The following is a 25438-nucleotide window of genomic DNA, read 5'->3' on the forward strand; positions in this document are numbered from 1 at the left end:
ACAAAGACGTTGCCCTATCTCGTTTCTGGGAGTAAAGTGGGATGTCTTTGCCGCGGCGCTGGAAGTTAGGGGTGTTTAGCGAGCCAGTGCCTGGAATGCTGGGATTTTAGCGTGTTGAGGAGCCTAACGGTAACTAACGGTGGATACCTAAAGTTTGCGGGAACGGGCGTCTGTCCCAACGTCTTTTCTTGGTGATGCGTGTGTTATCTTGTTCCTTGGTTGGATTTCTGGGCAACTTCACACCTTTTGCATGTCTTTGGACTGCAACTGTATCTTACATCGCTGCCACCAGGCAAGTCTATGTTGCGTGGTACCCGACATCTGGCCCTGGCCTAGCACTCCATCTTCCTCTAACAACGCTGCATCCACAGCCTTCGAGTGTTGGCTCAAGTCGTGCTGATCAACCTCCGTAACTGCCGCAGGTGCTCAATCCCACCCATGAACGAACCGAACCTTGTCGCCCCGCAATCTTCAGTGGAGATCATGAATCCACTTCGGACAATGTCCATGAGTTTGCTGATAAGAATTTACATGATGGGGTAGGTGTCGGCGAACACCGCGCTTTCGCTGCCTTTTTGTGCTGTTCTGCGAACTTAGATGAGAGCTCACCGGGCCTCATATCAATTCATATTGTCCTGGTCACTCATGGTGATGATGCTTGCTGCTCTTTGTTTCATTTGATAATTGATCATAAGACCTGAATTGTGCCTCTTCTTGAATACGATTCCAAGCATGGCCGATGAGAAGAAGGGAGGCGATATCGCCGTCCAGGGCAGTTCAGTTGGGGACATTGAGCCAGGACAAGTCGAGGTAGCAGAGCAAGAGAACTATGGATGGAATCGTGGTCTTTCACCTCGAGCAGTCATTATGTTGTCTCTTGGAGGTGGTATTGGAACCGGCCTTTGGGTCGGTACTGGGACTGCTTTATCGGCTGCCGGACCTGCTGGATGTGCTATTGCTTATACATTAGTCGCGTGAGTGTCCTGCTTCTTGAATAAGTCCTTCCTTGCGAGTACTGACTGATGAGCCAGGCTTGCTATTTACATCGAATTCATGTCTATCGGAGAAATGACTTGCTACAAACCCGTCCATGGTGGCTATATTCGCCAGACCATGGAATACGTTGACCAAGCTGCTGCCTTCGCTATGGGCATGAACTTCTGGTTCTCGTGGGTTATGATCATCCCAGCCGAAGTCATCGCCTGTATTTCCGTCCTCAAGTACTGGGAGGCTCCTCGCGCATTTCCTATGGCGGCATATATCAGCATTTTCCTGGTCATCGCGGCAATTCCGAATCTGTTCCCAGTCCGGTTCTATGGCCACGTTGAGATCTTTATGAGCATTTTGAAGGTCCTTGCTATTGTTTCCTGCATGTGCTTTATGTTCATCATGGCGTCTGGAGGCTTGGCCGCAACTCATGGACCACTCGTTTTCCACTATTGGAAGTCTCCTGCTGCTTTCAATAATGGACTGAAGGGTATATGTAAAGCTCTTCTTCAAGCTGCTTTCAGTTGTACTTCTGGTAAGTATCATCTCACCAATTTCTCTTTTCAAAACCAGTGCTAACCCATGTCTAGCTGGCTGGGTCGCAATGACCGCAGGCGAGATGCGAGATCCTCGAAGAACAGTAAAACGATCCATCAAACCTCTCTTCTACCGCAGCTTCACCTTCTTCGTAGTCAACATCTGGCTAATCGGAATGTGCATCCCATACGACGACCCAGATCTCAGCAACTCGGGCACGCTCGCGAGTCCTTTCATCCTCGCTGTCCGAGACGGCGGCTCTCCAATTTTCGCCCATATTCTGAATGGTCTTGTTTTCGTCACGGTACTGTCTTGTGGTGTTACATCTTATTACGTCTGTTCTCGGGCGATGACGCATATGTCTGATCTGGGAATCATCCATTCTTTCTTCGGACGGAAGGACGAAGCTGGCCGTCCTTGGGTGGCACTGATCGTCAGCGGTATTCTTGGTGGTGGTCTAACGTATTTGAATCTGAATAGCACGGCCAAGCAAGTCTACTCGTGGTTTTCAAGTCTGGTAAGATTAAATGCTTAATGTTGGTCTCCTGACTAATAATTCTAGGTCGGAGTAGCATCTTTCTGCAACTGGATCCTGATTTACCTATCCCATATCCGATTTCGTCGTGGCCTGAAAGCCCAAGGTATCGATTATAAGACCCTGCCTTTCTACACCATGATCGCTCCTTACGCACAGTACTTCGGCATTGTGCTCGTGATCTGCTTCCTCGCTGCTCAACTCTACTTCGCTATCTTTCCGTTCAGTGGGAAGCCGAGTGCTGAGAACTTCTTCTCTACCTACATCACTGTGCCGCTGTTCATCATTGACTACTTTGCTTACAAGGTATGTACCCTACAACCCTGTGGAAGATGAACAAAGAAGATTGACAAAAGTATAGTGGTATTTTGGAACAAAGATTGTGCCTCTCAAAGAAATGGATTTCACACCTGCAGAGTACTTTGATAAGATTGATAGGGATGAAGCAGAAGCGGAGTTGGCGAATCCGTCTCCTAAGTTGACGATACTGGACAGGATTTGGGATTTGAGAAAGTCCATTATTGGTTGAGGTTGTGAAGTCTACCAGAAGTGAACCTCGAGCGAAACCATTTCCCAGAGTCAAAGATAATAGAAATAATTCAAACGCTTCTACTGCCTATGCCGGCTCTCTCATACAAGCCACGGCTCGACTGAGCTACCTGATGCAATTTCGCAACTTGAAAGCACAGAAACTCCTTCATCGCCTGCCCGTAACGCCAGGCGTGAACGCAGCACCCATAATCGAACTACTATGAACGGAACCCAATATGGCCGCAGTAGGCGTCATAACCACCTCACTCGTCATCTCCTCACCCACCCCCCTCCCCACCCTCTGCAACGTATAATTCCTCTCTCCCTCCACAACCCAACAACTCCACCTCCTCGTCCCGGGCCCCGTAAACTTCTGCCCGCCCTCACAATCAAAATCCAGCACGCCCTCACAGGCCCCCATCCTCCCGCTCTCCGGCGTAATCCAGCAATCCGCGTACCGCTTCCCTTCGCGCGTGATATACGCGTTCTGGTTGAAATAGTCGTGCATCTGCAGGGCGTCGATGCCGCCGAGCGAGAACAGCTTGTGGTTCGAGGTGTCGGTCGCGCGGTAGCACCACTCGGTCGGGTCGTGTTGTTCGCTGGGGAGCCAGGCGATGAATGTCATGGAGGGGGGCCAGAAGACGTCGCCGAGGTAGATGGGTTTGTCGGGGTCGATGACGGATTTTTTGGGGGTGATGCTTGAGGTTAGGATCAGGGGGAGGAAGGAGCTGAGAAGGAGGAAGGTTCTCATTGTGAGGGCTTGTAGGTAATTCTAGGTTTAAGTATGTACTGGAAAGCAAAATTTGGAGTGAGAGTGGTTTGGAGATATAATTTTGGAATTTGACCTGGATATCACCCCGTCTACGAAGTTAAAGAAACGTGTCCTCTAAATGCGCTCATTGCATTGAGAACAGAAACTATATGCAGAGGCTAATTCAATCTATTTCAACTTAACAACTGAGTGGTCGGGTAGATATATTATCCGCAACTTCGCGGATGCATATAAATTGAGCTGGGGAGATGGCGGGGTTAGGGTTACCTCACACTTGCTTAGCGTAACAATGCCCCTGTCTCAAAGACAAGGAAATCACGAAAACAATTGTGGAATTCATACTAATATTGACCCTGAACATAAGGTTACTTTTGGGACCTGATTTGAGTAGTTTTGAGGCCACGAGACGTTGGATTCAAGAAATACACAAATCACTACCTAAGCTTGTAACTGACACACAGAGGCTTTGAGTGTATGCGTATTGGGCAGAGAAGCAAACGAATCCCGACTATTGTAATAAATCTTTTTCGGGATTCAAGTCATTTCGTATTACTGATTCAAAACAACGTAATAGTATGGAATATCTTGCCAATTCATGAATCAGAAGTCTGCGAGGCACTAATCCATGCCGTTCATGCTATGCTATTGATTCTGTGTGCATGAGAGAGGAAAGTGAGAAAAAAGCTTGCATTTTGTTAAAGGGAAATTTTGTAATAAGCTCGCGCAAAATGGAGAGGGGCTTAATGCTAGCAGCATTTGATTTCTCCTCCCTTAGAAATCATGCAGCTCGTCAATGCAGATTTTCAGAGCTCAGTGAAGAAAGTTCGAGATTGGATTTTCTTCTCTTCTTCAGATCATGTTCCTATCCCTTAATCGCCAGTTCGCTTGGGAATTTTAGTGCGAATCGCCGTCCAGAGCTTCAGCGTTCTTTAGCGATCCACAGCCTATAACCTAGGCGATCATACCCCTAATCTCCAGGGTGTTACAGCGATCAAATTCTGGTGTTCACCAGTGGTTCTTCTTCAAATATGCCTCCAATGGTTCCCCTAAAGGTGGGTCTTCAAATGTGCCTGCGATAGTTTCACCCAAGGACTCCCGCCTTTAGGGGATAGCGATATCAGCATCCTAGCATATCACCACCAGGGACCAATTGACATACCTTCAGAATCGCCGGGATCTCTACGTCTGATGACCCAACCGCTGCGAAACAATTCATGCAAGACGTTATTTCCATCGGACTCATCGAAAGTGCCAATGCCACCTGCTGCTTTCCAGATTCTTGGTATGAGCGGCCTCAAATCTTGGAAGTCATGGTATGAGTAATCGGATGGGCGGCGAGGGACGACTTGTTCAACACCAGCAATGACCTCATCTTCAGCAGGTGCAGGAGCTGGCTCTGCGTCTTGAATAGCTACACCGATTGCTTCAACTGCAACTTGGACACCCGATTGTGCCCTGTCAACTGCCAATTGCGCCGTATCGACCGCAAGGCGGGCTGCACTAACGTTGATAGCAGCTTGTCGCCTGGTAAACTCGTCTGCTCCTGCCGGAATTGTAGCTTGCGCAACTGCTACTTGAAGCAGGCTAGCATGGGCTTCTGCTAACGAAGCTTGACTGGTTGCGACTATCCGCTGAGCTGCTTGTAGAGCATGGAAGGAATACATGGTCGGAGATTGGTCGGGCGATGAGATCTTGGTGTTCAGGTTGAGGGTGTGGATATGTGAAGTTGGAATAATACCGAAGTCGTATTCGCTTTTGACTTTGGAAAATCCGAAAGTGATTCGAGACGGTGAAACAGAAAAGGATAATTTCCTGCTTGTGGATATTTTGAAATTGTCTAGCAACAAGTTCAAAAGTCTCGCTGCGCTATGAAGGCTGAAGGATCAAGGACGTCAACTCTGGAAGTTAGAGTGGCAATGAGGTTGAAGGAATCTTGACGTTGAGAAAGGCGAAAGAACGACGGAGATAACTGAGCGAGGCTGCGAAAGTAGAAGGAGAGCTAGCGTATTATTCTGGAGCAAAGGAGTGAGAGAGAAAAGCGTTAGCGTGAACGACCAGGAGATGGTAAACGACTAGGAAAAGGTGTCTTGGCCAAGTTCAGTTTCTAGGGAGAGCAGAAGCGAACTTACCGGAAATTTGGAATGGGGGGAATTAGCAAAGTACTAAAAGAAGCAGGAGACAAGAAGCGAGCCCCCAAGTTTACTTCAAGTTAGACTCTATCTACTGCCATGTCCATCGTCACTAACATGAAAGTAATAGCAAACGCTAAATCTGGTTTGGTTCCATTGCTTCACGTTCGTGTAGGCACACTTGAACACGTTCCCCTCATGTCAAATGCAAGGAGAGTAAACTCTACTGGCTATGTACAGCCTTGATGACCAGGAGGTATCATTATGATTTCATTCGCTGGCCTACTTCTATCAACTAAAGTTGAAATGAGCAATGTCAACGCTGAACGCGCAACCAGCGCAACCAGCGCGTTCCGCGCATGTCGCGCGCTAAGTGCCATCAACTCAATAGACCTAAACTCCGTCAATTCATCCGTCTTCGGATACTCAAAGGGGCATGCAAAACTGTGTTATGATAATAAATGTGGGGGAGCGGTCGTGTGAAGGTTGCACTGAAGGTAACTTCGTAAGTACCTAGGTAGATACCTTCAGTTTGGCGACCCGAAATAGGGGCGCCACGTGATCGATCAAGCCACCCCCTATCAGTTTTCTTCATCGCAGATCTCTTTCAAACTCACCGTCTCTGTTATTTTATTATGCAATTGCCTTCGAATTTTTGCCTCAAGAACTGAAGCCATTTAGAAGCTATGTCATTGTCGGCCGCCACGGGTCTAGACCTTTGACAAACGGAGGATTAGTAAGCTTTAAACACCTTGCCGGCGGAGTCATAAATCTTTGACTACATCAGTCGTTGTTTCGTAGGGCTTCATACATTCCACTTTGGGATATAGTGGATCCTGCGCGCTTACACATGGGGACATGAAGTAGTAATGCACCGGATCGTGCATCTTATTTGAACTATCATAAATACCCTCAATCCATCCCTTCCTCCCACTCTTCATACATCCGAATTCCTATCACACTTCTCTCAAAATGCCCCTCCTACTCCGCAAAGCCACCGCTTCAGACGCATCAGCCCTAGCACAAATCTACCTCTCAGCCTTCTCCGTCGACGCCATCTCCCTCCTCGTCTTCCCCCGCAACAAATCATCCTTCGATTTCTGGCACGACTCCATCCTCGAAGAACTCGACGACCCGCACGCTCATCTCCTCTGCGTCTACGACTCGTCGTCTCCCGACCAAAAAATCGTCGCCCTCGCAAAATGGAACGGTCCAGACGCACTGATCCAGACGGATCTACCGGAATGGCCCGAAGGAGCAGATCAGAAGATTGCCAATCATTTCTTTGGGAATTTGTTTGGGAGACATGAGACGATTATGAGGGGGAGGAAGCATTGGTATCTTGAGCTGCTAGCTACGTTGCCTGAGTATCAGGGTAAGGGAGCTGCGGGGCAGTTGTTGAGGTGGGGTATTGAGAAAAGTGATGAGGATGGGACGGAGACGTATTTAGAGGCTAGTCCGGATGGATTGCCGATTTATCAGCATTTTGGTTTTGAGGAGGAGGATAGGTTGGTGGTCGAGTTGGATGGTAAGGGTGAGGGGCCTTTGAGTGAGAAGGAGTTTATAGAGGTCTTTATGGTGAGGCCGGCTAAGGTGAAGAAAGCATGAGATGGGGGTTTGTCCATGTATGAGTTAGGAGATCCTCACTTTTGACATAGACTTTGTTTTGGAAGTGGACTAAGACAAGTTCTCAATCACATATCTAGCAAACATCTAACAACCACAATTACCTTGGCCACCATCGGGAAAGCAATTAGAGTCTAGATATCATCTGAAAGTTTTTGGTCGCTCATAAGGCAATCGCAGTAAGAAATCTTGCAAAATCATGAACTTCCAAAGGAGAGTCTCTGAAAACCGGGTTCTTGTTGTCGGCTCTTGGTTTTGCCGTTGCGATGTGCAACAAACCCTTTGAATGTCCCAGATTAGAAGACGTCCCTAGCCTGAAATCCACTTTCAGCAGTGAGATAGTCTCAATTACACAAGAAGTCCTTTGATTAAACTTCCGTATGCTATATACCTTCTCTACTCTACTCCTCTATATCTCTTCTCTAAAAGTCTGGTACCAAATATAGAGAAATAATTGTACCGACAGTGACTCCCAGATACACAGAATCATGACCTAATCCTCAAAACCAGTGTCCATATTCCTCTCAATCTCTCACAGCATCCTCAAGCCTTCACTCCCCTCCTCACATCCCTCGTAGGCCACCTCCCCGGATGCCAAGCAGCCAACAACCACACTGCCACTATAACAGGAGCAAACTCCAACGCCCCAAAGAAAGCCTCATGCGTACTCAAATACCCAAAGATCCCCTCAGCCGTCTCCACCAACCTAAAAACCGTCCTCAAAAACACCAAGACACTCGCCACCAACAGCACCCCCAAGAATGGACTCCTCTTCCTATTGATCGTCTCTCTCATCTCTCCATCTTTCAAAATCGTGACAATAATAACAACCAACAGAAGAAGGAAGATTAAAAACGCAAAAGACTGGATAGCTAAACCGGCAAGCAAAATGTTGTTCGCCGTCGTAGGATCCTCCTGCTTACTCGTCTTCCCGCCAATCAACCCTGCTCCCGTGACTTGTACAATGGTCGTCACAACATCGACACTGATAAACCACCACAAAATAACCTTTCTCCTCAAAACCCAATATTTCCCATTCCCGACTCTCAAGCCGTGGTGATCAGCCCAAGAGATGATCCTGGTGAGACAAACATAGATGCTAGCCGAGATGAGCACCGGGGCAGTGACGATCAGGAAATACTGCACGACGAAGAAGGTGATGCGGTAGGGGTCGAGTTGCGAGGATAGGACGCGGAAGATGTAGCCGATTGTTTCGAGGAGGCAAGCGGTGGTTAGGGGGATGAAGGACCAGAGGCGGTAGCGCAGGGTTTGGAGGAGGTGGGTTAGGAACGCGAGGGTGAAGAGGATGATGGCTAGGATGCAGAGGGTTAGGCTGGGGGTGTAGCTTTGGGCGTGTTAGTCTAGTACTGAGGTGAGGAGAGGATGAGAGGTTGGTACCCGTAGATGATTATTCGGGCATCGCCTGATCCATGCGGGTTAGGGAAGTTGGGGTTGGTGAAGCCTCCTCCGTGGGGTAATTGGTAGGTGCTCATGGTAGCTGTGTTCTGCTAAATTTGAATATTCGGTCTAATGTTGACTTTGCTGATGTACCTTAGCTTCCAGCTCGTCTTAAGACATTCTTCTTCATATACATGTCCATCGCCAAGTCTCCTCCCTCCGGACAAGGACACCAAAACCTCCGCGCAACATCCTATCCCGACACGACAGCACTTTCAAACATGAGCATACCGACATTCAGCCCCGAAGTCTATGATGCGACGACTTTTCAAAATTTCCAATGAGAAAAGTAAGAAGTTCCAAAGCGGACAAATGACATCTCCGAGAAACTTGGCAGTTGTCGATCCTAAAATGGTAGGTCATCACGTGATCGGAAGTTATTCTTCACTCTTGGCCCGAAGTTGTGTGGGACGACTTAAGCTTATACTTAGCCTCATCACTGCCAAGATAAGAATGTCTCAGTTTTGGAAAGGAGAGACACGTAAGAGACGTGTTGTTGGTGAGGCTGAGTTGCGACGTTGATACTCGGATCCTTTACTTCACCGATCTGAGCAAAGTGATCGAGATGTTGTTCGGCACCGATTAGGTTGTATGAGGAGGAGTATGAAAATGGAGAATGTAAGGGAGAGGACTTGGGAGGATCATTAATTAAAAGTCAATAGTTGGGATATCTGGCCAACTTGAGCATTAACTCTCCTCATTCTACCTCAACACTTTCACAGTATCTAATTATAACTCTTCCAACATGTCTCGAAGACGCAATCAGCAACTGGCTCGGGACGAAAATTTCGACGGCAAAGACACACGTGATGCAGAAGCTCCTCGACTTGAAGAATATCCAATGCCCTCTTTGCGCACCATGGCAGTGCAATTCCTGGTACTCTGTCTCGCCATCTTCCTCCACTATCTCAGGAAGCAACAGATCTTGCTTATTGGCGGAGGGAATGGTCTTTTGTGGGGTGTTGTGCCAGTTGAATGTCTGATATTGTCTGGTCTTCTGGGAGAGATGGTGATGAGGGAGCTGGGCTTTCGATTCGAGTGGGTGGAGTAGCTGGCGTTGATCTTTGAGCGGTCGATGGCTGTGGAGTTCAATAGAGATGAACAGTAATTGATAAATCTTGATAGCAGTTGTCGAGACATAGATTTGAACCGTGCCATTGTCCGTCCTAGGCCCAATGTCTTAGACTATCAAAATGTCCCAGCTAGGTTGAGAGACGAAAACTATGCCATCAAAGTAAGACCGTCTCCTCATGACGAATTATGTATCGACCCATTCTGCACCCACCCAAACGGATTGGGGTAAGGGTTATTGACACTCGCGCTTGGGAGCGCGTCCTCGGTCAAATACCAGTTGTCATCGCCAGGAATATAACCATGTCCACTGCCAATCATCAGAAACTGATCAACATCTCCCAAACTCTCGTATTGAAAATTATTCAAGACTTCGGGATCAAAACTCATTTGATTCTCGTCTCCCACATCTGGCCTCTCACCAAAGTCCAGATTCTCAAGTTCTTCGGACGGAATGCTGTACGGTTGCCATCCCGGATGCTTCGGTCCGAACGGGATATCCTTCCCATGTAGAGGTTTTTTTGCATCAGGGTCCCATTGAATTCGCGGTACGGGTGGCAGCCAGCATTCGTCTTCTTGTTTTGGGACGACTGGGATTGAGAAGTATTGCTCTTTTTCTTGACTCTTGTACCAGCCATGAAGTCTCATGAGCATTCCTAGAAATGTGAACGGTGCTCGACACTCCCTTGGACCCACAGCCTTGATCAATTTGTCAATTGTAGATTTGAGATAGATGCCGACTTTGAGACTCGCAGGGTCGAGAACTGCTCCAATTTTGCTTTGAGGAGACTTTGAGGATACATAAAGTTTGATGAGAGTGATGAGCGCGTATGACATCCGGACATAGTTGTAAACTGGCAGTGCTCGCAGTGCTTCGACATCCATATTAAGAAGAATGTCAACGACAGCCTGAGCAGAGGCAATGCTGATGGATATAGCATCAATATAGGAATTCGAAGCTCGAGGATCAGTGTGAATTGATAGGACCTTTGTGATTGAGAAAGGGGGTTGGAAGTCTTCCGGAGGATGATCATCGTGTAAAGCAATCTCGTGAATATACAATTGAGTATGATAATATTGTAATCTCAATGCGTCTAACACAATTAGCACGACATCATCCCAAGGCTTTTAGAACGTACCATTATCGAACACTTCACAGGGGAGATTTCTCTTCCATGCTTCTGCCACTTTTTGCAGGCCCGTCATAGTAAGCTGTACTCGAGGCTCAGACAAATCTGCCATATTGCTACAGTCGTCAAACGCGAATGTTGCGCCAACCTCTTCTGTGATCTTTAAGATCCGCACCCAGGCGGCGAGAAGATGGTCCCATTTAGAAGCTTGGCTATTTCGTTCCAGGGTCTCAAGACAGTCACCAATCCAGCTATTCCACCGAAGCATGTTTGGTCTTCGCATGCTCATTGAAACTCTAATTAAGTTCAGCAAATGACGTTAAATGTTCACATATCTTCTGGTACTTACCCTGTTGAAATAAGATAGCAAACCAAGAAAGTCTTTCTCTTCTCCATCTCTTTCTCGTCGAGAGGTTCTGTCGTCATGCCTTCTGACTCCAGACCAATGCCTCTCCGAAGTCTCGAAGATTTCGGATTCTTCCCAAGTCCAATATCCAGCGCCATAGTTGTCGCCATATGAATGTACTCATAAAATTTCAGCTGAGCGAATTTGCCAGGGGGAAAGTACCAGATGGAAGTGACAATCATAGCCTGAACGAGTTCCATATTCTTCTCGCCCCGAATGACCGTCCGATGAGCGTACGCCGACAGAACCTCGCTATTGAGGATACTGTAGAGATGAGAGTCTGTTTTTGCTGCCGCCGCAGCGATGACCGACAAGAAGAGTGTCGGTTTCGTCTTCCGAAGCTCGTCAGCTGTGAGCTCGGCCGGGAATATCACGCCAGGATAGTGAGGCACGAGATCCTCGTTGTATGACTGAAACAATCGATTGGCATCATCCATCGAGACAATGCCTCGATCAACGACATCCGAGTCCAGGTTGAACGGGGGAGGGCTCCATTCTCGCGGGTACGCTTCGCTGTACTCCTCCATCCACGACGCGGGGGTCTCACTCGGAGGTCCATTCGACGAAGGAGCAGAATTGTTCGTCCTTACTTGATGAAATCCATTCCCGGTGTTGCGAGCTTCAGACCTGTTGGATGTCTGCGCGGTCCCGGGACTTTCACTGTTGGTTTTCCGGTCGAACAATGAGCGCATGGCTTGCACCTCCCGCTCCAGTTCCGCGACTCGAGTGTCGGTCCGCTTCCTCTGCTTTCTTTTCTGGGGCGCCGTGTAGACGCATTCTCGGTCCGTTCTCGCGCATCTTTGGCATATTTTCGATGGGCCAGAGGGGTTCGGTAGGCAGCGAACTTTATGATTGCGACAGTGATCACATGCGCGATTCGTGGTTTGTTCTGATGCACTCTTTGGTCCTTGTTGATTCATGATGGCGGTGTATTCACAAAGAGTAATATCATGGAGTAATGGAAAGCTTCGAGGTAAATCACAACATTGTTCGTCCTCGAAATAAAATATCTTGATGTTGCGAGGCTCAGCTTTCTTACGTACTCTAGGGCAGGGCTGAGACCATCTTAGCATCTGAACTGCCTAAACGAGTTGATTTTAGTGGTTAGAATACCTATGTCTGCAGGCATCTCTTTCAAAATCAGAATAAGGCCTGCTTATAAATTATTTCCAAATGGAACTTAAGAATGTCCGAATTGCTTTTAAAACCCCGAGCCACTCATGGAACCGAAACAGACAATGAGATAATTGGCACCACGTGACGTGTATAATTCTTATGAATTACCTAGGTAGCAGGCACTTTGGCTTGAAGGCCTTACTTTTCTGATTCCAGATGGCTTTGGAAATGTCGCAGACTCGCAGTGAGTGATTCAATACCGCTTCAATCTCTGTCTCAAAGAACATTCAGACATAAAACTCAGACCTATTTGACATCAGGTACAATTGAAGAACGAACAGTTCGGACGGCCATTACATTATAATGTATAAGAAGATCTAACATTTACAACACCAATCGAACACCCAATCATTTACAGTCTATGATCTAAGCTCTATGAACAAGAAACCCTCACGAACCCGTTGAATACATCTGTAACCTACTACCCGCAGAACACCACTCCTTGCTATTCCCCGGACACAACATAGACGTACACTGACTATCATCAACCACCGACGAAGAAAGGGAGATCGAACTGCCACAGAAACACTGAGATCCGTATTCGAGCGCTGCTAACGGTGTGCCCTTAGCCCCGCAGACGCCGATACACATCTCGACCGTCATGCCAGTGGTGTTTGTCAAGCCTAACGATCCCATTGCTCGCCCGGTGGAAAGTTCGGTGTAACAGCCGGTATATTGGTAACTGCCAACAGTCTTCGGGATAACGGGTGGAACGAAAGCAGTATTGTTGTAAACGCTCAACCGGGAAGAACCTCCGCAGATTTCGGACTTGTTGCCCGCGCACGCCATAGAACAGCCTGTGAAGCCGGTGGCGGAGTTGGGACCGAGGGTTGTTCCGCAGTAACATTGACTCGCGCTGTATTTTGTTAGTCTCGAATTTGGGGAAGGGGTAAGGAGACTTACTATTCAACACCAGCCATGGGGAAGTTCTTGGATGTACAGTAGGCTTGGCACATTTCGATGGTCATTCCGGTTGTGTTTGTCATCGAGGATCCTGAGAGGGCGCGAGATGCGGTTGAGTCATTTGCGCAGCCCATGGATATCCATGGGTTTGGTGTTACTGTTGGGACATTCGAGCTACTGATGGATGAGGATGATTGGACTTGACTCGTGCTTGATGAGAGCATGGAAGATGTCGTTACTGTCATGAAACTGGAGCTGGAAGAGGTAGATACGGAGCTTGTAGACAGTAACACGCTTGTAGACGTTGTGGAAACGCTGGATAGCTGTGAAGAGCTGGAAAGGAGACTCGAGGATGACGAAAGGAGACTGGTGCTTGTTTGGGTCGATGAGACCTGCGTGCTAGAGGTGAGAGATGAAAGAGAAGAGCTGGAGCTTGTCGTTGTGACGGATGATAGGACGCTTGAGCTAGTGCTAAGGAGCAATGTCGAAGAGGATGATGACAATAGACTTGAGGAAATGGAGCTTGGTACAGGTGTCGATGATGACACTGATGACGACAGACTCATGCTGGTGCTGGACAGCGGTGTCGAAGTCGAGGACTGCTGGTTTGAGATCGAATTTGAGGTGGATACCAGACTGGTTGACGAGCTGAGACCAGAAGAAGTCACCGAGCTAAGCACGCTCGAACTCGACGAGCTTGACAGGGTCGAGACCGAAGACAGTACGCTTGAGGATAGAGAGCTTGTTGAGGAAGGCATCGACGAGCTAAGTGAAGAAGACGATCCAAGAACTGTGATGTTCTGATAAAGTGTCAAGCCATTGGAGCCTCCACAGTATTCAAGCGAATTTCCGGCGCATTTCATTGAGCATCTGCCGTCTGTTGCGATATAACTTCCGTAGGTGAGTACGTTACTGCAATAGCACTATACATTTCGTCAGTAAGAGCAACAATTATAACCGATCAGGGGGATATCGGGGTTTCACACACCTCTCGAGCGTATTCGACTCCGAAATAAGCATATCCAGTGCAATTGCTTGCACAATTCTCAAGAGTCATATCCGCTGTTGCAATGTACTTTCCTTGAAGAGTCCTTGTTGTCACATTATCACTGTGGCAGTGAAGGTAAGTGAATTGGCCAATGGTAGCAGGGATAGATGGCGTGGGGGACGCAGAAACGGAGCTCGAAGTCGTGGCACGTGATGAGGTCGCGACTGAACTGCTGAGGGACGTCGATGTAAGCCCAAGAGACGTGGAAACACTGACGGACGCCGAAGATTGTGTTGAAGTCAGGCTGCTTGTTGAGTTGGAGGTGGACACGAGATAAATGTTCATCCCATAACTGCCTCCACAGATCTCAGCGCTGTTTGACGCACAGCTCATACTGCATCGACCATCTGTAGCAGGTGAAGTTGTCGTGGCAAGAGCATTGCCACAGTAGCATTCATCGCCGTATTCGACGCCGAAGTATTTGTAGTTAGCGCAGTAAGCAGCGCAAAATTCTAGAGTCATGCTTGCACTTGCTGTAGCTGCCCCAACCAATGCACGAGATGTCACAGTGTTGTCGGTATAGCATCCCAAGGTCATGAATGAAGAGTTCGGTATGCTAGAGGCGACAGGAGAATTCGTGGTGGAGGACCCAGTGGCCGTTCCAGTCAGGGCAATGTTCGTTGATGTTGTTGATGAAGGAGCCGCGATTGTTGTGCCGTTCTTGTAGTATAGAGACAACCTGCTTCCAGCACCACAGAACTCGGATTGGTTCGCAGCGCAATTCATAGAACAATCTGTGTCCGCGTGGAGAACACTGGAAGTCGCAAGGGTGTTTGAGCAGTAGCATTCATCAGCATATTCAACACCGAAGAAGCTATAAGCGGAACAGAATGTTGCGCAAGTATCCAACGAGATTGTAGACCCGGCGGAAGTCTTGCCCACCAAGACTCGTGCAGTAGCTGAATCGGAGTAGCAGCCTGCATATTGCCAACCGCCTGCAAGAGTCTTAGGAATAGAAGGAGCAAGGCCTGAGGCTCCAACAATGGTTCCGTTGCTTGGGAAGTATCGCGTTGAGTCGTAATAGATCGAGATCAAGCCTCCAAGGCCACCACATACCTGCGTTGGATCGCCAGCACACGCATAACCACACAAGTTGTCTTCGACTTGGAGACTGGCACTGGGGATGATGTTTCCGACCCAGCATTCTTGCATGTACTCTGTGCCAGCGAAAATCATACCAGCAGCAAGAGCTTCAGTCTGGCACAGACCATTCGTGTTGTTTGCTGCACTGACATATTCCTTGGGTTCCAGACGGACATTGTTGATGTAATCTTGGAAGCAGCCGAGATACTTGTAACGAGCGTTTCCAGCAGATAACATTGGACCTGTCTGGGTTGAAACTACAGTGCCGGTGAAGTTTAAGGTATGAACTCCGAAAGTCAAGTCGTCGGTATTCAAAGTCCATGCTCCAGAATAGAACAAACTGCCAGCATTGAGAACGGACGCGCCTGGTGCGAAGACAACAGATGCCAATTCATAGGATCCAGGAACGACTGATGAACCTTCATAGAAATCTGTGTCAGGATTTGTTGCACCAAGTACAGCTCCTTCGAGTGGTTTGGACTTCGTGACAGTGAGTGCTGATCCACCATTGTTGGACATTCGAAGCTGGATAGTCTGACTTGTTAATCCTGGAGAAGGAGAGAAATCGATTTCGTATGTGCAGCCAGCGCTTGGAGTGGTACAATGTGGGATCGTGGTCCATCCACCTTCCCCATTGGAATATTCGAGCAAGGCAACGGGAACTGTAGCAGCAGAACCTGTGAAGATTGTGTATGCATTTCCACCATCGGAATAAACTTCAAGGAGCGAGTAGTATGTTCCTGTAACCTACGAATTGTTAGCACACTCGTAAATCGCAGAGTTGGAAAGAGTAATTACATTGGAGTTGAAGTTAGCATCCACGGTAATACTTCCTCCACCAGGAATCACAGTTCCGACTTGAGGCATGTCCTCAGACGTGAAGTATCCATTGGCATCAAAAGTTGTGACCGTGGTCCCATTGGCATTTGTGGTTTCTGTAAGATTGTAAAATGAGGCGTTGGCAGAAGCAATAGAACTAGTAGTGTATGCAAGGCCTAAAATGGTCATATTGCTGAGACCGATGTTGCTGATAATGAAAGTGCTGTCGCTTCCTGTTACTGCAGCGGCAGATCCAACCACCACACCGTCAAAATCAACCATCAGAGGGTTGATTGCTAAGAAAGGAGCTGAACTGATGCTCATTCCTGTCAGAGTGATGGGTTGTTGAGTGGCAAAGCCAGCTACGGCGTTGGTCGTGAGGAGACTGATTGACGTGGTCTGCACACCGGGCGATACTTGTGGCGAAGAGGTACTCCCAGCGTTGAGTTGGTGATTTGTCAAATCAAAGACAACTGGGAGGTTGAAGCTGGCGCCTTTTGCGAGAGCTCCTTTTGGCAAGCTAGAGTTTGAGGCCAAGAAGACTGACTTTCCCAGAACGATGCCATTGAACGAAGTGATGCCAATATTTGCAGTGCAAGTCACATTCAATGTTTTGGTATTGCCAATCGGAACGGAACCAAAATCTACAGGAGAAGTGCATGTCAAAGGCGTATTGACAGGAGATCCATAGGCCTATAGTCCGTGAATAAAGAAGCAGATACTAGACCATAGAAGAAGCTTACTAGAATTTTACCATTGGAGGTAGAGATGTAGTATCGGCCATTACCAAAAGCGGGACGCTGGTACTTGGAGACAGAAGGACTAGAAGGAAGATTGATCTTCGTCATAACTCCATTAACGGGCACAGCGTTATAGGCTCTCAGACCCGCATCAGGATCAATAACCCACAGAATTCCCGTTCCGGCTTGTCCATTCAAAGTTGTGATGGTTGCCGGGCCAGTGCCGACACGTGCAGCGGAAGTATCTGGAGTTTGTGACACGAGAGTGAAGGCAGGAAGACCTGAAGATGTATGACCCAGAGAGTAGACCAAGGTGGGATATCCGACTGGGGTGATGTAAAGCCAACCACCTTCAAGAGGATACGCGCCAGCATTGTTGAATACAGATCCACCACCAGGCATGCTGATTGTCTGCACAATGGCATCAGTACCACCGGAGCCGAGCTTGTAACCTCCGAGATTATCCGCATTCATGACATAGCAGACACCATTCTTTCCAACCGTAATTGCCAGTCTGGAAACTCCACCACCGCTGAAAGTCCCAGGATCAGGAAGAATAACACCACCTGAGCCCAGATCACGATCGCCAGCGTCCATGGCGAGGTAGGTATATGGCTCGAAGTAATCTTGCTGTGTTACGACACCCGTGGAAGCGTTTACTGCCATATTGACCACAGTCTCGCTGAGTGTGTCGAGGTGGAGACGTCCAGAGGCGGGCTGGTTTTGGTTGACTTCTGTCTTGTATGCGTTTCCTGTGACGAAGAATAGACGATTTGCTTGATCAGAAGCGATTCCTGCACCGGCCATCCAGATACCAGAGCCTCCTCCACCACCATTGAAAGTACCATCTTGCTTTGGAGCACCCGCACCACCACTTGTCACGTATGAGGTCAAGAGCTTGCCGGATGATGCTGACATGCCGACGAGCCAGCCAGTGAAGTTGTATTGATCGCAATGACCACCAAAGCCTGCGAAGACAACTCCATTGACCAAATTGAGAGACGGTCTTTGGAGAACAGTTCCTCCAGTGAACCAGCGCGTATTATCGTTATCGGCGGGGGTGCCTTGAATATTGGTGGGAAATCCTGGCCGTTCCTTCAAGGTGACAGCATCAATTGCATGGAATCTGTATGCGCCATTTTGATACCCGGTCGCAGTTCCGAGGTAACTCTTGGCCCAGAAGTAGATGGTATCTGTCGTAGGATCAATGACTGGTGTGCCAGTCACGCCTATCGTGCCACTTATATCGTTGCATTGTCCGAGATCAGAAACCTGGAAAGGTACTTCACCCTCGAGACCAAGATCACGGGTGGCAACTAGAGTACCATTGGCGGCATCCAAAGAGTATATTCTGTTTTGCTCCGAGAAAGACAAGACGACTTGACGACCAGTGCTGGATGGAGTGAAGACGAGGGGCTTGGCGTAGAACTGTTCTGAAGCGCCTGTAGGTGTGGTATAGGCCCAAATCTGTCCAAAACTCCCACCAGCAACAACAGCCGGATCCATATTATGGTTTGGTAGATAACCTGACTGAGCCGAGTCTATGACAGTCAGTAACGGCTTCATCACAATATTGGTATCTCATACCTCCATCCATAAGGGTATCTGTGGCTGCCACAGCACGAACATGTTGCACAAACTGGCAGGCTTGCAGCACTGCCAAGACCCGTGAGAGCCTCATTATGAAAAATAATTAATACAAAAACACAGTACAGATCAACGAGAGACTGAAAAAGGAACAATGGGCGTAAGAACCCGATCAAAATGAGTGACAAGAATATCTTGAAGTAAAGACTGTGAGTGTTGGCATCTAGAATTGAAAAGATACCTCAAGCTTTGAGAGATTTCAACGACGAGAGCATACTTCCGATGTAGACCCAAGCACCTGGTTCAGCTCTCCTTCTGGCATGAACGCGTAAGGAGATCGACCCATAGGGCCAAGAGCGGACGGGGACGGCGAGACTGGTCGATTCAAACATGACTTAGTGCCAAGAACTATTGACAGCAAACGCGATGTCGAAATTGATTCAGGGTCGAACTGCACAGCCTAGATTCCCCTCAGGGAGACAATGGCGCTTTGCACCGCCAGCTGAGAGGTTATTCCAAGGCGGCTCAGGAAGGGAGGGAGGGTGATGCGAGCGGGATGCAGTTGTAAATTGATAGAGAAACGATAGTTTAAAGCAGCATCGAAGCTAAGAACGGGAGATTCACTGGGCTCCGCGCCAAAGTTGCAGGGGACGCTCGATGCCGCAGGGTAACACCAGAACGGGTTCCACCACAGTTTAGTTCCAGATCAGGCAGTGTCTTCCCATCCGAAATACGCTCCCGCTTCAGGGTCCAGGTCCAGGGCTCGAGACTCTCCCATGTTCCCATGTGTGCCTTGCAGAACTCGTGCTGGGCTGAGAACGACCGCATTGGGCGTCACGCCCCTGTGTCTTGCATAAAATAAATTCAAATTTCATGAAAACAATGCGATTCTGCGAGCTTTGCCGTAAATGCAACTCGCGTTACCCCTGGACTACAGGACACCGAGTAACTGGAACAGGTTACTTCGAAATAGACCAATCGCGACCGCACGGGATTTTTGCTAGGCCCTCGAATGCCGTTTGCAGGCTATCGTTCCAACCCTCATTAGCTCACTTGCTGCAGGCTGTCGGAGCGATCCTCCGATATTGACATGGTGAGAGAGCATTTTGAGGCGAGGAAAACACTCGTATCTGGACGAGTAGGAAGAGAGGAGAGAACTTCGGGTTGAGAGGAAGATGGGACGAGAAGAAGGGATTTTTAGCGACGGCGCTAGCACCTGGTCATGTGAATTTTCAGCCTCAAGGCCGCGAGTCAGTTGCACAAAGGATTTTTAAAACTAGAAGTTGAGATTAAATTTTATGAAATAGAGTATGCAAAGGTGGCTAGTTGGTACTATGCACAGAAAACATTTCCATTTCTCTGAGATGAAAAATATAGCACTGGCTTTGCTCTGAGTCTTGGCTTCGAACCGAAGACCGACCTCGAGAAATTAATGCTGTAGTTGATTGTTCTGACATTAAAACACTTTCAGAACATCATGTGTCCTTCTGAATGTAGCTGACATCGTTATATGTTTTACCAATGATTTTCTTCTCTTTCTTGTCTTTCTAAGTATCACTTAAAAATTCGGGTCGAGGAATGAGTTCTGAGGAAGGAGCATGGCGATCACATCGCAAGAAGAGGTAATTTGGTAAAAGATATTAGATTCAATATTACGCAGATAGCAAATATGACCTCTCTCTTCACCCCCCAACCAGAATCTAATTAAGGCAAACATTGAATCATAAAAGATAATTTGCAAAACAATCAACCCTGTTGCCGCCGCCCATTTTCCCACCCACCATTCAAATGCTAAACTAATGGATTAAGACGACACCGAGTAGAGGTAAGAGTGACCGATCGTGAAGTGATCACCAGCGCTGTTGTACTGTCCGAAGTTAGTAGCATAAGACTTATCATAGGCCTGAGTGTAGTAGGTGCAAGTGAAGACACCATTCGCGCCATTCTTGTACAGAATGTAAGCATCGAAGAACATGCAAAGACGAGGAGCAACTCCAGCGACAGCGTGGCGGGTGTTGTAGGCGCTCTTCTCGGTGCAAGCAGCAGCGCAAACGCTGGGGTCGAATGGTTGAGTCATGACGAAACTTTGAACACCTGTTGCCACATCAGTTTCATGTAAGTGGCAAGGAAGGTGATCCAGGACTCACCCATATAGGTGTTAGCTGCCGTGGGTGAGATGATGGAGGCATTGTTGACGGAAACTGGGCCGGTGAAACCAGGGAGCGGTTGAGGAGCGGTGGTGTAGGTGTTGGATCCGGCAATGACGACTATAAGAAAGTTAGATTTGCATGACAAGTCACTCTGCGGCAGGCTTACCGTGGAAATTTCCAGTGTACTGTCCGGCGTTGGTGGCATCTGCGACAGTGATGGGAGCACCGAAGAAGGAGCACTTTATACGAGTAACAGAGGATGCCGTTGGGCAGTTGACAGAATCGACATAGATGGATGGGTCACGCTCAAAGACTATGACAGTCAGCACAGGTAAACTCAGGATTGGGTGAACAACTCACAGATGTTGAAGGAAACACAGCCAGTCATGGCATTACAGGCCGTGGCGCATTGTGCTGGGTCGTAACTGGTCAAAGGATCGGAGATATATGTCAAGTAAGAGGGGCTGCTTGCACTGGCTGCAAGATTCTGGTATCCAACAGCCAAGAAGTATCCTGGAGGAGGAGTTGCACCGTTCGCAGCAGTGGCAAAGTCGGGATTGGTGAGGAAGGCAATATCGGTATCAGGGCTGACCGCGGGAGCGTTGCCAGCAGGAGAAGCATTGCAAGATCCTCGCTTTTCGACGAGGTGAATCTCACGCTTGTTCAGGTCTGCATCAACGGCCGCAGTAGCAGCAGAAACAGCAGAAGTGATAGCCGCAGAAGGATCGTATGAGACAGCGGCAGGAGCAACAACAGGGTTGACTGGAGCTGATTTATCCACTGCGACTGGAATGGAATCGTAAGAATCGAAGTCGATATCCTGGGGAAGTGCAACAGGAGATGCAGTGGCCAAGCCCAAAAGAGCAAGGGAAAGAACAGCGGAAGTCTTCATTATGGCTGTGGTATTAAATTATAGAGAATGTAAACGAGTGTGACGTGAAAGTTCCAAATCAAAAGAGTGTTGGATGTTGCTTGTTAGAGAGTGCTGAGATCGACAGCGACGAAGGGAAAGAGATATCTTATAGAGTTGTGCATAAAATGTGGTCAACATGAAAGGCCGTGGCCGTCACGATCTGAAAAGCAACCCGCCAAGATCAGATGCTTTCTCGATAGCCTGGTTTCTAAGACATTGGAGGCTATGGAAATTGCATGCTCAATATTGGCATAGTTCCGAGAACAGGGCTGCTTTCGATCAGCTGCTGGGCAGCTGGAGCCGTGTGGTAGTATTCCATGCGGTGCACAAGCAGACCACGTGGAAACAAGAATAACTAGATACAAACAAGAATAGCTAGATACCAACACGCTGGATTCGGAGAAGGCGAGCCGCTCCTGGCCCATTTCGGAGCAGGTCAGAATATTCAGAGCTGAATTTGTCAAGAACTCTTGGGTCCTCGAATGTTCTCGCTGTCCACTTGACCAGTTGGGCATGTTTGTCACCGAACATGGTCATGCATGGACGGGACATTTGCAGGAGCATAATTCACTGGGTAGACAAGCGACGGCGTGGAAATAGAGCATTACTCAATTTACGGCTCACTGAGCCACCTCGAGGCTCGAAGTGTGTGCGGGACGGACATTGTTGACCGCGTCTCTCGTCGTGGGCTCGACTCTCGACTTGATCTCCAAGTTGCCGCGGAAAGCCTGACCAGATGAACCTTGTCAAGAGGTGCGGGCGCTTCATTGACAGTTGCCGGGCCACTAAGCCGGATCTGCAAATTTAGAAACTTTCACTTTAATTTTCACATGGGTCAAAATGCATAAACATGTTGATAATTGAAGCTATTTTGAGCGGCTCGTCAAAACGAGTCGTTGTGAGATCTGGAACGTGACTAGGCCATACCGGCTCTAGCGTTCCCTACCTAATCTCGACGCCACATCGAGTTCAGCCTTCAATCATAACACACACACTCACAGTCACATACTTTCCCATGTATTCGCGCGGCTGCAAGTCCAAGGGGCTTTCACTCGCTCTGTCCCACGTACAGCGCGATACCATGGGCCGTACCCTAGAACACTCGGCCTTGAAGCTGTGCAGCTCTCCTATTGTCATCAATGTTTCCTAAAGCGGTCACACCCGTGGACTGCCCAGACCTGACAATCTACCTCGCAATCGCAAGTCGATAGCGTTTTCCTGCTCTCGATTGTCACTCAGTTTCCATCTCAATTGCCACCTCTGAACTGCTAATACATCATCCCGCGCGCAGTCTGTTCCGCCCCTCCATCAGAGCTTGTCACTTCTTTTCGATTCCGTTTTTTGGCAACTCACTTGTTCTTCACAACTTGAAAGTCTCATTTAGTAGAAGTCGGCTTTGGCTGTGTTGATATCTTTATACCTTCAATATGAGGAAATTCTCTTCTCCATCAGTACCCGATCATTCGAGAACGACATCAGCATTCAGCGACAATAGTTCTGTTGGTCCCGGGCAAAGAAACCCTTTCGCAACCCCGCCAGCCTCGGTATTCGGTGCCACATCTGCGTTCCAACACGGTTCAGATTCTTCTGCAGGAGCCCAATATTTTCGTTCAAGACGTATTCGAAAAGACGATGTCGGTCATGAACCACCAAAGTTCAAGAAGGATCCGAAAGAGAAATGGCTGTGTATCATTCCTATGCTTGGCCTCTTGACCGGTGTCGCTATCACGGGTGTGTTAATATACCTGAAGATTGGTCGAATAGTATCTCACCAATACTGTCCTGTACTGGATGATGACTTCTCAACGGGCACACTGAATCCAAGTATTTGGACAATGGAGCAGGAAGTGGGCGGCTTTGGGCGAGTCCTTCAATGAATTTAAATGTCCTAGCTTTTGCTGACAAGTGCGACAGGAATGGGCAGTTCGATCAGACGACAGCAGATGCAGAGAATGTCTTCATCAAAGATGGGCAACTTTACCTCAAGCCCACACTTCAAGACGAATCGTTGATCACAGCCAACACTGTCATCAATCTCACCGCAACGGGCTTGTGCACATCTGACGTGTGGTCAAGTTGTGTGGCATCTACCAACATCACCAACGGTACCATCATCCCACCAGCTAAATCCGCACGCCTCAATACCAAGATCGGTGCCACCATCAAGTACGGCCGCGTCGAAGTAAAGGCAAAGATTCCTAAGGGAGATTGGCTCTGGCCTGCTATCTGGATGTTGCCTGTCACCGATACGTACGGAGCCTGGCCAGCAAGTGGAGAGATTGATATCATGGAATCAAGAGGCAACAACCACACGTACAGTCTTGGAGGTAACGACCTGGTCTCCTCAACTTTGCACTGGGGCCCTGATGCTGCCAATGACGCCTATATCCACACCACCAATTTCAAGAACTCGCTGCATTCCGAGTATGGTGACCAATTCCACACCTATGGTCTTGAATGGAGCGAAAAGTATCTATTCACGTTCGTGGACACGAGATTACTTCAAGTCTTTTACAACACCTTCTCGAAGCCATTCTGGAACCAAGGAGGCTTCCCTTATACGGATGCCAATGGTACCCGATTCGTGGATCCATGGAGCCAAACCGGAAGACCACAGACTCCTTTTGATCAGGAGTTCTATCTGATCCTCAACGTCGCTGTGGGTGGTCAGAATGGCTGGTTCAAGGATGGAGAAGATGGGAAGCCGTGGATCGATAACAGTGCCACTGCGCGAAAGGATTTCTGGAATGCCCGCGACAAGTGGTATCCCACATGGAGCGAGAACGGACAGATGATTGTGGACAGGGTACAGATGTGGCAACAGTGTTAGAGTGTGGATGTGCGACTGGCGTTTCGTTTGGCTTCACTGTGTAAATTTTTCTTGGTCATTAGACTTGAATTCCTAGGGCACGGTAGACTTCTTTTTCATAATCAATAATTCATAGATACCTTGCTAAAGTTCTGCTACCTGCAACAGTCTTTGAAGTCGCAAATTCCAACCAATGTAGCCTGATTTCTCGTATCACTGGGCTACGCACAAGCAGCAAGACTTCGCATCCGTCCACTGAACCACCACCCATCACGTTTGCCAAGACTCTTTCAGCTCACTCCCAAATGCCTTCGCGTTATACGTCCGAATCAACAAGCGAGTCGCCCTCGCCCTTCCAAACACCCGAATTCGGAATCGCATAGCAAACACGGCTCGTAAACATGGCACAGACGCGTCTCAAAGATTAGATCCCCAAAATTTCCTTTTTTTGTTCTCTTTCTTCCACTTCTCGCAGGGAGGAACAGTGTCTCGACGCCCAGCGGGTAACTGGCTGAGTCGTGACGGCATTTCGTGGCGCCCGTACCTGCGTCGTTCCTGCATTTTGGCAGACTTTTCCAGACGTCGGTGTCAGCGCCAAGGAGCCATTCCCGTGAGGGCGTTCCTGAATATTCCCAATCCAGTCATTTCATAATTTACTTATGCAATAGCGTGGGTGGTCCATCCCGCGCGGAGTCCATTTCACTAATTCATTAATTTTATGCCGGCCTGATGGTCTGGTCTGGGTACCTGCATAAGCTTATATTTTAGGGGTTGAAGATCAGTCGCCCCACGTAGTATTCCGGTCGATTAAGCTTATTGCGCGTGGGTCCAGATCTGAAGTCACGAAAAAAGCTTAAGACCGACAGTGTCCGAGGAGTCCAAGGGATTCTAATTGCAAGTCCGACAACATACAGTAAAAGATGACAAAGGGAAATGGGGCGTCCCCAAGTCTCAGCTGAATGAGACTTGGCGTCCCCACACTTTGTTTGAAATCGGAACCCAGAGATGCGACCACAACGGGTTTAGAG

General features: G+C 48.4%; 9 protein-coding genes across 9 annotated transcripts; 3 read left to right on the forward strand and 6 right to left on the reverse strand.

Moving 5' to 3' along the window:
• Positions 1–252: 252 nt before the first annotated feature.
• LY89DRAFT_779781 (amino acid transporter) lies at positions 253–2679 on the forward strand. The gene is made up of 5 exons (XM_018222325.1): positions 253–974; positions 1032–1522; positions 1578–2041; positions 2087–2365; positions 2421–2679. The coding sequence occupies exons 1-5, from the start codon at positions 733–735 to the stop codon at positions 2586–2588; spliced, it is 1644 nt and encodes a 547-aa protein (XP_018074243.1). The 5' UTR covers positions 253–732; the 3' UTR covers positions 2589–2679.
• Positions 2680–2756: 77 nt separating this feature from the next.
• On the reverse strand, positions 2757–3515 carry LY89DRAFT_779782 (uncharacterized protein; the record flags this gene model as incomplete). Its single annotated transcript, XM_018222326.1, has 1 exon — positions 2757–3515. Exon 1 carries the CDS (start codon positions 3339–3341, stop codon positions 2757–2759), a length of 585 nt encoding a protein of 194 aa, XP_018074244.1. The 5' UTR covers positions 3342–3515.
• An 852-nt stretch (positions 3516–4367) lies between these two features.
• On the reverse strand, positions 4368–5026 carry LY89DRAFT_666733 (uncharacterized protein; the record flags this gene model as incomplete). Its single annotated transcript, XM_018212933.1, has 2 exons — positions 4368–4432; positions 4522–5026. The coding sequence occupies 2 exons, from the start codon at positions 5024–5026 to the stop codon at positions 4368–4370; spliced, it is 570 nt and encodes a 189-aa protein (XP_018074245.1).
• Positions 5027–6287: 1261 nt separating this feature from the next.
• On the forward strand, positions 6288–7297 carry LY89DRAFT_682728 (acyl-CoA N-acyltransferase). Its single transcript, XM_018214556.1, has one exon. The coding sequence runs from the start codon at positions 6464–6466 to the stop codon at positions 7097–7099; it is 636 nt and encodes a 211-aa protein (XP_018074246.1). The 5' UTR covers positions 6288–6463; the 3' UTR covers positions 7100–7297.
• Positions 7298–7615: 318 nt separating this feature from the next.
• Positions 7616–8988, reverse strand: LY89DRAFT_464797 (RTA1-domain-containing protein). The gene is made up of 3 exons (XM_018207708.1): positions 8669–8988; positions 8516–8622; positions 7616–8462 (listed from the first exon to the last, which is right to left on the reverse strand). The coding sequence occupies exons 2-3, from the start codon at positions 8608–8610 to the stop codon at positions 7661–7663; spliced, it is 897 nt and encodes a 298-aa protein (XP_018074247.1). The 5' UTR covers positions 8611–8622; positions 8669–8988; the 3' UTR covers positions 7616–7660.
• Positions 8989–9823: 835 nt separating this feature from the next.
• Positions 9824–12102, reverse strand: LY89DRAFT_579809 (uncharacterized protein; the record flags this gene model as incomplete). Its single annotated transcript, XM_018209029.1, has 3 exons — positions 9824–10740; positions 10786–11072; positions 11126–12102. 3 exons carry the CDS (start codon positions 12100–12102, stop codon positions 9824–9826), a joined length of 2181 nt encoding a protein of 726 aa, XP_018074248.1.
• Positions 12103–12565: 463 nt separating this feature from the next.
• On the reverse strand, positions 12566–18944 carry LY89DRAFT_682730 (WSC-domain-containing protein). Its single transcript, XM_018214557.1, has 6 exons — positions 18539–18944; positions 16955–18492; positions 16191–16904; positions 14250–16139; positions 13262–14184; positions 12566–13214 (listed from the first exon to the last, which is right to left on the reverse strand). Exons 1-6 carry the CDS (start codon positions 18630–18632, stop codon positions 12749–12751), a joined length of 5625 nt encoding a protein of 1874 aa, XP_018074249.1. The 5' UTR covers positions 18633–18944; the 3' UTR covers positions 12566–12748.
• A 1102-nt stretch (positions 18945–20046) lies between these two features.
• LY89DRAFT_682731 (uncharacterized protein) lies at positions 20047–22025 on the reverse strand. The gene is made up of 4 exons (XM_018214558.1): positions 21049–22025; positions 20855–21001; positions 20686–20805; positions 20047–20632 (listed from the first exon to the last, which is right to left on the reverse strand). Exons 1-4 carry the CDS (start codon positions 21578–21580, stop codon positions 20343–20345), a joined length of 1089 nt encoding a protein of 362 aa, XP_018074250.1. The 5' UTR covers positions 21581–22025; the 3' UTR covers positions 20047–20342.
• Positions 22026–23028: 1003 nt separating this feature from the next.
• On the forward strand, positions 23029–24431 carry LY89DRAFT_641267 (glycoside hydrolase family 16 protein; the record flags this gene model as incomplete). Its single annotated transcript, XM_018211705.1, has 2 exons — positions 23029–23466; positions 23508–24431. 2 exons carry the CDS (start codon positions 23029–23031, stop codon positions 24429–24431), a joined length of 1362 nt encoding a protein of 453 aa, XP_018074251.1.
• Between the last annotated feature and the right edge of the window lie 1007 nt (positions 24432–25438).

This window comes from Mollisia scopiformis (genome assembly GCF_001500285.1).
Source record: "Mollisia scopiformis unplaced genomic scaffold LY89scaffold_7, whole genome shotgun sequence".
Lineage (NCBI taxonomy): Eukaryota > Fungi > Ascomycota > Leotiomycetes > Helotiales > Mollisiaceae > Mollisia > Mollisia scopiformis.

Coding starts and splice junctions, on each gene's coding strand:
- LY89DRAFT_779781 (XM_018222325.1), top strand. CDS start 733: ATGGCCGATGAGAAGAAGGGAGGCGATATCGCCGTCCAGGGCAGTTCA. Junction 2,042..2,086: donor ACTCGTGGTTTTCAAGTCTG/GTAAGATTAAAT, acceptor TAATAATTCTAG/GTCGGAGTAGCATCTTTCTG. Junction 2,366..2,420: donor TTGACTACTTTGCTTACAAG/GTATGTACCCTA, acceptor ACAAAAGTATAG/TGGTATTTTGGAACAAAGAT.
- LY89DRAFT_682728 (XM_018214556.1), top strand. CDS start 6,464: ATGCCCCTCCTACTCCGCAAAGCCACCGCTTCAGACGCATCAGCCCTA.
- LY89DRAFT_464797 (XM_018207708.1), bottom strand. CDS start 8,610: ATGAGCACCTACCAATTACCCCACGGAGGAGGCTTCACCAACCCCAAC. Junction 8,463..8,515: donor GCCCGAATAATCATCTACGG/GTACCAACCTCT, acceptor ACACGCCCAAAG/CTACACCCCCAGCCTAACCC.
- LY89DRAFT_682730 (XM_018214557.1), bottom strand. CDS start 18,632: ATGAGGCTCTCACGGGTCTTGGCAGTGCTGCAAGCCTGCCAGTTTGTG. Junction 16,140..16,190: donor ATGCTAACTTCAACTCCAAT/GTAATTACTCTT, acceptor AACAATTCGTAG/GTTACAGGAACATACTACTC. Junction 14,185..14,249: donor GAGTCGAATACGCTCGAGAG/GTGTGTGAAACC, acceptor CGAAATGTATAG/TGCTATTGCAGTAACGTACT.
- LY89DRAFT_682731 (XM_018214558.1), bottom strand. CDS start 21,580: ATGAAGACTTCCGCTGTTCTTTCCCTTGCTCTTTTGGGCTTGGCCACT. Junction 21,002..21,048: donor CTGTGTTTCCTTCAACATCT/GTGAGTTGTTCA, acceptor TGACTGTCATAG/TCTTTGAGCGTGACCCATCC. Junction 20,806..20,854: donor GTACACTGGAAATTTCCACG/GTAAGCCTGCCG, acceptor ACTTTCTTATAG/TCGTCATTGCCGGATCCAAC.